At 45.5% G+C, this 15,203-nt stretch overlaps 1 protein-coding gene across 2 annotated transcripts in view; it reads left to right on the top strand.

Moving 5' to 3' along the window:
• The window catches only part of ADAM33 (ADAM metallopeptidase domain 33), a 169,591-nt gene that overhangs the window by 56,519 nt on the left and 97,869 nt on the right, over positions 1–15,203 (top strand). For both annotated transcript variants that reach the window (XM_038745299.1, XM_038745298.1), the window contains exons 5-6: positions 1,125–1,201; positions 9,308–9,488. In XM_038745299.1, the coding sequence (XP_038601227.1) occupies positions 1,125–1,201; positions 9,308–9,488 (258 nt within the window). The remainder of the gene's footprint in view (positions 1–1,124; positions 1,202–9,307; positions 9,489–15,203) is intronic.

Below are 15,203 nucleotides of genomic sequence, written 5' to 3'. Positions count from 1 at the left end.
CTGCACATAGTAAGCGCTCAATAAATACGACTGATGATGATATTCATATATATACACATATATACACACATATATACATATACATATATATGTATATATACATATACACATATATACACACATATACATATGTGTACATATATGTACATATACATATATATAAACATATATATGTGTGTGTATATGTACATATACATCTATTCTCTTTATTTTATCTTGTTAATATGTTTGGTTTGGTTCCCTGTCTCCCCCTTCTAGACTGTGAGCCCGCTGTTGGGTAGGGACCGTCTCTAGATGTTGCCAATTTGGACTTCCCAAGCGCTTAGTACAGTGCTCTGCACATAGTAAGCGCTCAATAAATACGACTGATGATGATATACATATACATACACATATATACACACATATATACATATACATGTATATATACATATACACATATATACACACATATACATATGTGTACATATATGTACATATACATATATATATAAACATATATGTGTGTGTGTATATGTACATATACATCTATTCTATTCATTTTATCTTGTTAATATGTTTGGTTTGGTTCCCTGTCTCCCCCTTCTAGACTGGGAGCCCGCTGTTGGGTAGGGGCCGTCTCTAGATGTTGCCAACTTGGACTTCCCAAGCGCTTAGTCTGGTGCTCCGCACACAGTAAGCGCTCAATAAATACGACTGATGAGGATATACATATATATACACATATATACACACATCTATATACACATATATACATACACATATATATACACACATATACATATATATACACACATATACATATATACACACATATACATATATACACACATATATACATATATATACACACATATACATATATACATATATATGTATATATATACATATATATGTATATATATACATATATATGTATATATATAGATTATATATACATATATATGTATATATATAGATATATATATACAGATATATATATATCTGTATATATATACATATATATGTATATATATATATATATATATATATATATATATATATATATATATATATATATACATACAGATATACACATGTATCTCTGTCTGACCTCTCCCTCTCCCCCCGTCTCCATCCCCCAGGACCACTGTTACTACCACGGCCACGTCCGGGGGTTTCCGGGCTCCTGGGTGGCGCTCAGCACGTGCGCGGGCATCAGGTGAGATTGCGGGGGGCCGGCGGGCGCTGAGCTTGGGAAAAGGCTGCTGGATTTGGGGGGGAGGGCAGCGGGGTGGGGGGGGGGGTCCAGAGAGGCGGCTTTTCAGGCCTTCGTTCAACTCTATATCAAATCGATCAATCAATCCATCCATCAATCGTATTGATTGAGCGCTTACTGTGTGCAGAGCACCGGGTTAAGCGCTTGGGAAGTCCAAGTTGGCAACATAGAGAGACGGTCCCGACCCAACAGCGGGCTCACAGTCTCATCCATTCATTCATTCATCATCATCAATCGTATTTATTGAGCGCTTCCTGTGTGCAGAGCACTGTACTAAGCGCTTGGGAAGTCCGAGTCGGCAACATAGAGAGACGGTCCCTACCCAACAGCGGGCTCCCAGTCTACGAACTGGTGGAGAGCACTGAGGTTCCCAGCCGGGAGCTTCACTTGACTCAAAGGGAAATGGCTGGCCTTTGGAGGTTTTGAAAGCAGGGAGAGGTGTGAGCACAGTGCTCACTGAGGAAGACGATTAGGTCTCCAGCACAGCCTGGGGAGTCAGAGGTCGTGGATTCTAATCCCGCCCCTGCCACTTGCCCGCTCTGTGACCTCGGGCAAGTCGCTTAACTTCTCTGCGCCGCCTCAGTTCCCTCTTCTGCCAAATGGGGATTGAGACTGTAAGCCCCGCGTGAGACAGGGACTGCGTACAACCTGATTACCTTTTATTCACTCCATCGTATTTATTGAGCGCTTACTGGGTGCAGAGCACCGGACTAAGCGCTTGGGAAGTCCAAGTTGGCAACAGAGAGAGACGGTCCCGACCCGACAGCGGGCTCACAGTCTAGAAGGGGGAGACAGGGAACCAAACCAAACATATTAACAAGATAAAATAAATAGAATAGATATGGACAAGTAGTATAAATAGAGTAATAAATATGTACAAACATATATACAGGTGCTGTGGGGAAGGGAAGGTGGTAAGGTGGGGTGAATGGAGGGGGGGATCAGTCTGGGAAGGCCTCCTGATATTATTAATCATCATCATCATCATCATCAGCAATCGTATTTATTGAGCGCTTACTATGTGCAGAGCACTGTACTAAGCGCTTGGGAAGTACAAATTGGCAACACATAGAGACGGTCCCTACCCAACAGTGGGCTCACAGTCTAAAAGGGGGAGACAGAGAACAAAACCAAACATACTAACAAAATAAAATAAATAGAATAGATATGTACAAATAAAATAAATAAATAGAGTAATAAATACGTACAAGCATATATACATATATACAGGATTATTAGGATTCATTCATTCATTCTCTCAATCGTATTGTGTAGTAAGCGCTGGGGTAGTACAACAAGGTGGCAACACCTAGAGACGGTCGGTCCCTACCGACCAGGGGCGTCTCCCCCAGCCCCCCGCAGTGTGGAGGCCGCCCCCGGCCCGCAGCGGCCCTCACAGTTTAATACAAATCCAGATACGGACATAAGGGCCGTCTACCAACTCTTACATTGGGCCTCCAAAATATGGCTCAGTTTCATCCCTTCATTTAATCATATTTTATTGAGCGCTCACTGTGTGCAGAGCACTGGACTAAGCGCTCGGGAGAGGGCAAGGCCACAGGAAACACACAGGTTCCCCGCCCGGAATGAGTGCATAGTCCAAAGTTTATGGATAGATCTGTATTTATATTAATAGATCTGTATTTAGATAGATCTAAAGATAGTGCTAATAGATCTGTATTTCGATAGATTCATTCATTCAGTCAGTCATATGAGCATTGAGCACTTACTGTGTGTAGATCTGTATTTCTATTCATAGATCTGTATTTAGATAGATCTAAAGATAGCGCTAATAGATCTGTATTTAGATAGATCTGATAGATGGATCTGTATTTATATTAATCGATCTGTATTTAAATAAATCTAAAGATAGAGCTATGAGATGGATTTGTATTTATATTAATATCTGTCTCTGGATATTCAGATAAATCCAGATACGGACATAAGGGCCGTCTACCAACTCTTATATTGGGCCTCCAAAATATGGCTCCGTTTCTTTCCTTCATTTAATCGTATTTTATTGAGCGCTTACTGTGTGCAGAGCACTGGACTGAGCGCTCGGGAGAGGGTAAGGCCACAGGAAACACACAGGTTCCCCGCCCGGAATGAGTGTATAGTCCAGAGTTTATGGATAGATCTGTATTTATATTAATAGATCTGTATTTAGAAAGATCTACAGATAGTGCTAATAGATCTGTATTTCGATAGATTCATTCATTCAGTCAGTCATATTTATTGAGCGCTTACTGTGTGTAGATCTGTATTTCTATTAATAGATCTGTATTTAGATAGATCTAAAGATAGCGCTAATAGATCTGTATTTAGATAGATCTAATAGATAGATCTGTATTTATATTAATCGATCTGTATTTAAATAAATCTAAAGATAGAGCTATGAGATGGATTTGTATTTATATTAATATCTGTCTCTGGATATTCAGATAAATCCAGATACGGACATAAGGGCCATCTACCAACTCTGATATCGGGCCTCCAAAATATGGCTCCGTTTCATTCCTTCATTCATCCAACTGTATTTATTGAGCGCTCACTGTGTGCAGAGCACTGGACTAAGCGCTCGGGAGAGGGCAAGGCCACAGGAAACAGACAGGTTCCCTGCCTGGATTGAGTGTATAGTCCAGAGTTTATGGAAAGATCTGTATTTATATTAATAGATCTGTATTTAGATAGATCTAAAGATAGTGCTAATAGATCTGCATTTCGATAGATTCATTCATTCAGTCGTATTTATTGAGCGCTTACTGTGCGTAGATCTGTATTTCTATTAATCGATCTGTATTTAAATAAATCTAAAGATAGAGCTATGAGATGGATTTGTATTTATATTAATATCTGTCTCTGGATATTCAGATAAATCCAGATACGGACATAAGGGCCGTCTACCAACTCTTACATTGGGCCTCCAAAATATGGCTCCGTTTCTTTCCTTCATTTAATCGTATTTTATTGAGCGCTTACTGTGTGCAGAGTACTGGACTAAGTGCTCGGGAGAGGGCAAGGCCACAGGAAACAGACAGGTTCCCTGCCCAGAATGAGTGTATAGTCCAGAGTTTATGCATAGATCTGTATTTATATTAATAGTTCTGTATTTAGATAGATCTAAAGATGGTGCTAATAGATCTGTATTTCGATAGATTCATTCATTCATTCAGTCATATTTATTGAGCGCTTACTGTGTGTAGATCTGTATTTCTATTCATAGATCTGTATTTAGATAGATCTAAAGATAGCGCTAATAGATCTGTATTTAGATAGATCTAATAGATAGATCTGTATTTATATTAATCGATCTGTATTTAAATAAATCTAAAGGTAGAGCTATGAGATGGATTTGTATTTATATTAATATCTGTCTCTGGATATTCAGATAAATCCAGATACGGACATAAGGGCCGTCTACCAACTCTTACATTGGGCCTCCAAAATATGGCTCCGTTTCTTTCCTTCATTTAATCGTATTTTATTGAGCGCTTACTGTGTGCAGAGCACTGGACTGAGCGCTCGGGAGAGGGCAAGGCCACAGGAAACAGACAGGTTCCCTGCCCGGAATGAGTGTACAGTCCAGAGTTTATGGATAGATCTGTATTTATATTAATAGATCTGTATTTAGATAGATCTAAAGATAGTCCTAATAGATCTGTATTTCGATAGATTCATTCTTTCATTCAGTCATATTTATTGAGCGCTTACTGTGTGTAGATCTGTATTTCTATTAATAGATCTGTATTTAGATAGATCTAAAGATAGCGCTAATAGATCTGTATTTAGATAGATCTAATAGATAGATCTGTATTTATATTAATCGATCTGTATTTAAATAAATCTAAAGATAGAGCTATGAGATGGATTTGTATTTATATTAATATCTGTCTCTGGATATTCAGATAAATCCAGATACGGACATAAGGGCCGTCTACCAACTCTTACATTGGGCCTCCAAAATATGGCTCCGTTTCTTTCCTTCATTTAATCGTATTTTATTGAGCGCTTACTGTGTGCAGAGTACTGGACTAAGTGCTCGGGAGAGGGCAAGGCCACAGGAAACAGACAGGTTCCCTGCCCAGAATGAGTGTATAGTCCAGAGTTTATGCATAGATCTGTATTTATATTAATAGTTCTGTATTTAGATAGATCTACAGATGGTGCTAATAGATCTGTATTTCGATAGATTCATTCATTCATTCAGTCATATTTATTGAGCGCTTACTGTGTGTAGATCTGTATTTCTATTCATAGATCTGTATTTAGATAGATCTAAAGATAGCGCTAATAGATCTGTATTTAGATAGATCTAATAGATAGATCTGTATTTATATTAATCGATCTGTATTTAAATAAATCTAAAGATAGATCTATGAGATGGATTTGTATTTAGATTAATATCTGTCTCTGGATATTCAGATAAATCCAGATACGGACATAAGGGCCGTCTACCAACTCTTACATTGGGCCTCCAAAATATGGCTCCATTTCATCCCTTCATTCAGTCGTATTTTATTGAGCGCTCACTGTGTGCAGAGCACTGGACTGAGCGCTCGGGAGAGGGCAAGGCCACAGGAAACAGACAGGTTTCCTGCCCAAAATTAGTGTATATTCCAGAGTTTATGCACAGATCTGTATTTATACTAATAGATCTGTATTTAGACAGATCTAAAGATAGTGCTAATAGATCTGTATTTCGATAGATTCATTCATTCATTCAATCATATTTATTGAGCGCTTACTCTGTGTAGATCTGTATTTATATTAATCGATCTGTATTTAAATAAATCTAAAGGTAGATCTATGAGATGGATTTGTATTTATATTAATATCTGTCTCTGGATATTCAGATAAATCCAGATACGGACATGAGGGCCGTCTACCAACTCTTATATTGGGCCTCCAAAATATGGCTCGGTTTCATCCCTTCATTCAATCGTATTTTATTGAGCGCTCACTGTGTGCAGAGCACTGGACTGAGCGCTCGGGAGAGGGCAAGGCCACAGGAAACACACAGGTTCCCCACCCGGAATGAGTGTATAGTCCAGAGTTTATGGATAGATCTGTATTTATATTAATAGATCTGTATTTAGATAGATCTAAAGATAGTCCTAATAGATCTGTATTTCGATAGATTCTTTCATTCATTCAGTCATATTTATTGAGCGCTTACTGTGTGTAGATCTGTATTTCTATTCATAGATCTGTATTTAGATAGATCTAAAGATAGCGCTAATAGATCTGTATTTAGATAGATCTAATAGATAGATCTGTATTTATATTAATCGATCTGTATTTAAATAAATCTAAAAATAGAGCTATGAGATGGATTTGTATTTATATTAATATCTGTCTCTGGATATTCAGATAAATCCAGATACGGACATAAGGGCCATCTACCAACTCTGATATCGGGCCTCCAAAATATGGCTCCGTTTCATTCCTTCATTCATCCAACTGTATTTATTGAGCGCTCACTGTGTGCAGAGCACTGGACTAAGCGCTCGGGAGAGGGCAAGGCCACAGGAAACAGACAGGTTCCCTGCCTGGATTGAGTGTATAGTCCAGAGTTTATGGAAAGATCTGTATTTATATTAATAGATCTGTATTTAGATAGATCTAAAGATAGTGCTAATAGATCTGCATTTCGATAGATTCATTCATTCAGTCGTATTTATTGAGCGCTTACTGTGCGTAGATCTGTATTTCTATTAATCGATCTGTATTTAAATAAATCTAAAGATAGAGCTATGAGATGGATTTGTATTTATATTAATATCTGTCTCTGGATATTCAGATAAATCCAGATACGGACATAAGGGCCGTCTACCAACTCTTACATTGGGCCTCCAAAATATGGCTCCGTTTCTTTCCTTCATTTAATCGTATTTTATTGAGCGCTTACTGTGTGCAGAGTACTGGACTAAGTGCTCGGGAGAGGGCAAGGCCACAGGAAACAGACAGGTTCCCTGCCCAGAATGAGTGTATAGTCCAGAGTTTATGCATAGATCTGTATTTATATTAATAGATCTGTATTTAGAAAGATCTAAAGATAGTGCTAATAGATCTGCATTTTGATAGATTCATTCATTCAGTCGTATTTATTGAGCGCTTACTGTGCGTAGATCTGTATTTCTATTAATCGATCTGTATTTAAATAAATCTAAAGATAGAGCTATGAGATGGATTTGTATTTATATTAATATCTGTCTCTGGATATTCAGATAAATCCAGATATGGACATAAGGGCCGTCTACCAACTCTTATATCGGGCCTCCAAAATATGGCTCGGTTTCATCCCTTCATTCAATCGTATTTTATTGAGCGCTCACTGTGTGCAGAGCACTGGACTGAGCGCTCGTGAGAGGGCAAGGCCACAGGAAACACACAGGTTCCCCGCCCGGAATGAGTGTATAGTCCAGAGTTTATGCATAGATCTGTATTTATATTAATAGATCTGTATTTAGATAGATCTAAAGATAGTGCTAATAGATCTGTATTTCGATAGATCTGTATTTATATTAATAGATCTGTATTTAAATAAATCTAAAGATAGAAAGTGCTCTGCACGCAGTTAGCGCTCAATAAATACAATTGAATGAATGAATCCCCATCCCCTCAGCCTTACCTCCTTCCCCTCCCCACAGCACCTGTATATGTTTGTACGTATTTATTACTTTGTTTATTTTACTTGTACATATTCTATTTATTCTATTTTGTTAATATGTTTTGTTCTCTGTCTCCCCCTTCTAGACTGTGAGCCCACTGTTGGGTAGGGACGGTCTGTATATGTTGCCGACTTGCACTTCCCAAGCGCTTAGTCCAGTGCTCTGCACACAGTAAGCGCTCAATAAATACGATTGAGTGAATGAATATGAATGAATGGATGAGACTGTGAGCCCGCTGTCGGGTAGGGACCGTCTCTAGATGTTGCCAACTTGGACTCCCCAAGCGCTTAGTACAGTGCTCTACACACAGTAAGCGCTCAATAAATATGAATGAATGGATGAGACTGTGAGCCCGCTGTTGGGTAGGGACTGTCTCTAGATGTTGCCAACTTGGACTCCCCAAGCGCTTAGTACAGTGCTCTGCACATAGTAAGTGCTCAATAAATACGATTGATTGCTTAGTACAGTGCCCTGCACACAGTAAGCGCTCCATAAATATGAATGAATGAATGGATGGATGAGACTGTGAGCCCGCTGTTGGGTAGGGACCGTCTCTAGATGTTGCCAACTTGTCCTTCCCAAGCGCTTAGTACAGTGCTCTGCACACAGTAAGCGCTCAATAAATGCGATTGAATGAATAAATATGAATGGATGAGACTGTGATCCCGCTGTTGGGTAGGGCCTGTCTCTAGATGTTGCCAACTTGTCCTTCCCAAGCGCTTAGTCCAGTGCTCTGCACACAGTAAGCGCTCAATAAGTACGATTGAGTGAAGAGTGGGAGGGCGGGCTTCATTCATTCATTCATTCATTCATTCAAGTGTATTTATTGAGCGCTTACTGTGTGCAGAGCGCTGTACTGAGCGCTCGGGAAGTCCAAGTTGGCAACATCTAGAGACGGGCCCTACCCAACACTGGGCTCACAGTCTCATCCATTCATTCACTCATAAATAAGTAAATAAAATAAATGGAATAAACATGGACAAGTAAAATAAATAGAGTAATAAATAGGTACAGACATATATACATATCTATGAATGAATGAAATGCCATTTATTTATTACTCTATTTATTTATTTCACTTGTCCATTTCTATCCTATTTTATTTTGTTGGTATGTTTGGTTCTGTTCTCTGTCTCCCCCTTTTAGACTGTGAGCCCGCTGGTGGGTAGGGACTGTCTCTATGTGATGCCAATTTGTACTTCCCAAGCGCTTAGTACAGTGCTCTGCACATAGTGAGCGCTCAATAAATACGATTGATTGATTGATTGATTATTATTATTATTATTATTATTATTATTGTTATTATTATTAATGACTAAATGGAGTGAATTTCATGGCGCGGTGCCCGCCTCCTCCGGGCGGGCTGCCGCCCTTGCAGGGGGCTGATCGTACTGAGCGCCAACACCAGCTACTACGTGGAGCCCCGGCGGAGCGCTCAGCACAGCGTGCAGCGCACTGAGCGCCTCCCCCGCGAGGCCGGCGGCGCCTGCGCACACCGCGCCGCCGCCGACGGACGACCGCCGGGGGCGCTGCTGCACCGCCTCCTCCGCCCCCAAAGGGTACGCCCCCTCCGCCGAGGACACGCCCCCCGACCAATCAAATGCGGCCCCGCCCCGGGAAGCCACGCCCCCACGGGGGCTCCGTCCAATCGCGCGGAAGCCCCGCCCACTCCCCGTCTTAGGCCCCGCCCCCTCAGGGCCCCGCCCTCCGCTCAGGTCCAAGCCACGCCCCCTCTATAATAATGATAGCATTCATTGATGATAATAATAATAATAACAATAATAATAATGATAATAATAATAACAATAATAATGGCATTTATTAAGCGCTTACTACGTGCAGAGCCCTGTTTTAAGCGCTGGGGAGGTTCCAAGGTGATCAGGTTGGCCCACGGGGGGGCTCCCAGTCTTCATCCCCATTTTCCAGATGAGGGAACTGAGGCCCCGAGAATAATAATAATAATAATAATAATAATAATAATAATAATAATAATAATAATAATAATGGCATTTATTAAGCGCTTACTATGTGCAAAGCACTGTTCTAAGCGCTGGGGAGGTTCCAAGGTGATCAGGTTGTCCCACGGGGGGCTCCCAGGCTTCATCCCCATTTTCCAGATGAGGGAACTGAGGCCCCGAGAATAATAATAATAATAATAATAATAATAATAATAACAATAATAATGGCATTTATTATGCACTTACTATGTGAAAAGCCCTGTTCTAAGCGCTGGGGAGGTTCCCAGGTGATCAGGTTGTCCCACGGGGGGCTCCCAGTCTTCATCCCCATTTTCCAGATGAGGGAACTGAGGCCCCGAGAATAATAATAATAATAATAATAATAATAATAATAATAATAATAATAATGGCGTTTATTATGCACTTACTATGTGCAAAGCACTGTTCTAAGCGCTGGGGGGGATACAAGGTGATCAGGTTGTCCCACGGGGGGCTCACAGTCTTCATCCCCATTTTCCAGATGAGGTAACTGAGGCCCCGAGAATAATAATAATAATAATAATAATAATAATAATAATAATAATAATCATAATAATGGCATTTATTAAGCACTTACTATGTGCAAAGCACTATTCTAAGCGCTGGGGGGGGATACAAGGTGATCAGGTTGTCCCACGTGGGGCTCCCAGTTTTCATCCCCATTTTCCAGATGAGGTACCTGAGGCCCCGAGAATAATAATAATAATAATAATAATAGCATTTATTAAGCGCTTACTATGTGCAAAGCCCTGTTCTAAGCGCTGGGGAGGTTACAAGGCGATCAGGTTGTCCCACGGGGGGCTCACAGTCTTAATCCCCATTTTCCAGAGGAGGGAACTGAGGCCCCGAGAAGTGAAGTGACTTGCCCGAAGTCACCAGCTGACAAGTGGCGGAGCTGGGATTTGAACCCATGACCTCTGACTCCAAAGCCTGGGCTCTTGAGGGCATTTATTAAGCGCTTATTATGTGCAAAGCACTGTTCTAAGCGCTGGGGAGGTTACAAGGTGAGCAGCAGCGCGGCTGCTCCCTGGAAAGGGCCCGGGCTTTGGAGTCAGAGGTCATGGGTTCGAATCCCAGCTCCACCAGTTGTCAGCTGGGTGACTTTGGGCAAGTCACTTCATTTCTGTGAGCCCACTATTGGGTAGGGACTGTCTCTATATGTTGCCGACTTGTACTTCCCAAACGCTTAGTACAATGCTCTGCACACTGTAAGCGCTCAATAAATACGATTGATTGATTCTCTGGGCCTCAGTTACCTCATCTGGAAAATGGGGATTAAGACTGTGAGCCCCCGGTGGGACAACCTGATCACCTTGTAACCACCCCAGCGCTTAGAGCAGTGCTTTGCACATAGTAAGCGCTTAATAAATGCCATTATTATTATTATTATCAGGTTGTCCCACTGCGGGCTCACAGTCTTCATCCCCATTTTACAGATGAGGGAACTGAGGCCCAGAGAAGTGAAGTGACTTGCCCAAAGTCACACAGCTGACAGTTGGCGGAGCTGAAATTTGAACCCATGACCTCTGACTCCAAAGCCCAGGCTTTTTCCACTGAGCCACGAATAATAACGACGGCATTTATTAAGCGCTTACTATGTGCCAAGCACCGTTCTAAGCGCTGGGGAGGTTACCAGGTGATCAGGTTGTCCCACGGGGGGCTCAAAGTCTTCATCCCCATTTTACAGATGAGGGAACTGAGGCCCAGAGAAGTGAAGTGACTTGCCCAAAGTCACACAGCTGACAGTTGGCGGAGCTGAAATTTGAACCCATGACCTCTGACTCCAAAGCCCAGGCTTTTTCCACTGAGCCACGAATAATGACGGCATTTATTAAGCGCTTACTATGTGCCAAGCACTGTTCTAAGCGCTGGGGAGGTTACGAGGTGATCAGGTTGTCCCACGGGAGGCTCAAAGTCTTCATCCCCATTTTACAGATGAGGGAACTGAGGCCCAGAGAAGTGAAGTGACTTGCCCAAAGTCACCCAGCTGACAATTGGCGGAGCCGGGATTTGAACCCCTGACCTCCGACTCCAAAGCCTGTGCTCTTTCCACTGAGCCACGCTGCTTACTATGCTTACTAGCATTTATTATTATTATTATTATTATTATTAATAATAATGACATTTATTAAGTGCTTACTATGTGCCAAGCACTGTGCTAAGCGCTGGGGAGGTTACAAGGTGATCAGGTTGCCCCACGGGGGGCTCCCAGTCTTCATCCCCATTTTACAGGTGAGGGAACTGAGTTGCCCAAAGTCACACAGCTGACAACTGGTGGAGCTGAGACTTGAACCCGTGACCTCTGACAGTAAGCGCTCAATAAATGCGATTGAATGCTTGATTGATTGATTGAGCGCTTACTGTGTGCACAGCACTGTACTAAGCGCTTGGGAAGTACAAGTTGGCAACGTATAGAGACGGTCCCTACCCAACAGTGGGCTCACAGTCTAGAAGATCAATCAATCAATCGTATTTATTGAGCGCTTACTGTGTGCAGAGCACTGTACTAAGCGCTTGGGAAGTATAAGTTGGCAACATAAAGAGACAGTCCCCACCCAACGGTGGGCTCACAGTCTAGAAGATCAAATCAATCAATCAATCGTATTTATTGAGCGCTTACTGTGTGCAGAGCACTGTACTAAGCGCTTGGGAAGTCCAAGTTGGCAACATATAGAGACGGTCCCTACCCAACGGTGGGCTCACAGTCTAAAAGCAGCTGTGTGACTTCGGGCAAGTCACTTCACTTCTCTGGGCCTCAGTTCCCTCATCTGTAAAATGGGGATGAGGACTGTGAGCCCCCCGTGGGACCACCTGATCACCTCGTAACCTCCCCGGCGCTTAGAACAGTGCTTTGCACATAGTAAGCGCTTAATAAATGCCATCATTATTATTATTATTATTCTCGGGGCCTCAGTTCCCTCATCTGTAAAATGGGGATGAGGACTGTGAGCCCCCCGTGGGACAACCTGATCACCTTGTAACCTCCCCGGCGCTTAGAACAGTGCTTTGCACATAGTAAGCGCTTAATAAATGCCACCATTATTATTATTATTATTATTGTTCTCGGGGCCTCAGTTACCTCATCTGTAAAATGGGGATGCAGACTGGGAGCCCCACGTGGGACACGTTGCCAATCTGTACTTCCCAAAGCGCTTAGTCCAGTGCTCTGCACACCGTGAGCGCTCAATAAATACGATTGATGAATAAATAATAATAATAGTCGCATTTATTAAGCGCTTACTACGTGCGAAGCCCTGTTCCAAGCGCTGGGGCACTGTTCTAATAAATGCCATCATCATTGTCATTATCAATCCCCATTTGACAGATGAGGGAACTGAGGCCCAGAGAAGTGAAGTGGCTTACCCAAAGTCACACGGCGGACAAGTGGCGGGGGCGGGATTCGAACTCATGACCTCCGACTCCAAAGCCCCTGCTCTTTCCGCCGAGCCACGAGGCTCCTCTAGATCTCCTAGGCCCCGCCCACTCACGCTAGGCCCCGCCCACTCACGCTAGGCCCCGCCCACTCACGCTAGGCCCCGCCCACTCACGCTAGACCCCGCCCCAAACCCGCTTTAGCCCCGCCCACTCAGCCCAAACCCCGCCCCTGGCCCCAGCCTCGCTTTAGCCCCGCCCACTCGGGTTCAGGCTCCGCCCACCCACACCGAAGCCACGCCCCTCGCGCGCCAGCCGAGCTGTAGCCCCGCCCACTCATACCTAGGCCACGCCCCTCGCACTCCAGCATCGCTTTGGCCCCGCCCGGGCCCAGGCCCCGCCCAATCACGATTTAGCCCCGCCCACTCGATCCTAGGCCACGGCCCTCGTGCTCCAACCGCGCCGTAGCCCCGCCCACTCACACCTAGGCCACGCCCCCTTGCACCCCAACCGCGCTGTAGCCCCGCCCGTTCAAACCCAGGCCACGCCCCCTCGCACTCCAGCCTCGCTTTAGCTCCGCCCACTCGGACCCAGGTTCCGCCCAACCACGATTTAGCCCCGCCCACTCAATCCTAGGCCGCGCCCTCTTGCGCGTCAGCCGCGCGGTGGCCCCGCCCACTCAAGCCTAGGCCACGCCCCTTGCACATCGGCCGCGCTGTTGTCCCGCCCACCCGAACTAAGGCCACGCCCCTTTCACGTCAGCCGCGCTGCGACCCCGCCCACTCAAACCTATGCCACGCCCCTCGCACATCAAACTCGCGCTAGCCACGCCCACTCGGGGGCCAGGCTCCGCCCATCTACGACTTAGCCCCGCCCACCCAAACCTAGACCACGCCCCCTGAACGCCCGCCTCGCATTAGCCCCGCCCACGCAAACCCAGGCCACGCCCCTTACACTCCAGCCGCGCTGTAACCCCGCCCGCTCAACGTAGGCCACGCCCCCGCACTCCAGCCGCGCCGTGGCCCCGGCCACTCAATCCCAGACCACACCCCTTTGGCTCCGCCCCACCCCCGCTTTAGCCCCGCCCACTCGTGCCCGGACCACGCCCCTTAGGGCCCCGCCCACTTGGGCCCGGGCTCCGCCCAGCCCCGCTTTAGCCCCGCCCTTGGGCCACGCCCCCTTGGGCTCCGGCCGCGCTGTGGTCCCGCCCACTCAGCCTTAAAACCCGCCCCTCTGGCCCCGCCCCCAACATCTCTTCAGTCCCGCCCACTCATGTCCAAACCACGCCCCTCCTATGCCCCGCCCACGAGGGTCCAGGCTCCGTCCAAACCCGCTTTAGCCCCGCCCACTCGTGCCCAAGCCCCGCCCCTGGGCCCCAACCTCGCTTTAGCCCCGCCCACACGGGCCCAGGCCCCGCCCAGCCCCGCTTTAGCCACGCCCACTCCGCCCCTTGGCCACGCCCCCTTGGACTCCGCCCACCCCAACCTCGCTGTGGCCCCGCCCACTCCACCCTAGGCCACGCCCCTTTGGCCCCGCCCCCTCCTGCCCCTGCCCCCTGGCATCACTTGCCCCTTCTTCCTCTCCCTTGCCCTGATGTGGCCCCCTCATGGCCCCTGCCCCCTGCCATCACTTGTCCCTTCTCCCTCTCCCTCGCCCTTATGCGGCCCCGCTCCCTCCTGCCCCTGCCCCCTGGCATCACTTGCCCCTTCTCCCTCTCCCTCGCCCTGATGTGGCCCCATCCCCTCATGGCCTGGCCCTGCCCCCTATTGCCCCTAACCCCCTGGCATCACTTGCCCCTTCTCCCTCTCCCTCGCCCTTATGCGGCCCCGCTCCCTCCTGCCCCTGCCCCCTGGCATCACTTGCCCCTTCTTCCTCTCCCTTGCCCTGTTGTGGCCCCATCCCCTC

Source organism: Tachyglossus aculeatus, chromosome 4 (assembly GCF_015852505.1).
Source record: "Tachyglossus aculeatus isolate mTacAcu1 chromosome 4, mTacAcu1.pri, whole genome shotgun sequence".
NCBI classification, from domain to species: Eukaryota; Metazoa; Chordata; class Mammalia; order Monotremata; family Tachyglossidae; genus Tachyglossus; species Tachyglossus aculeatus.
This window is presented reverse-complemented; position numbering and strand designations above follow the sequence as displayed.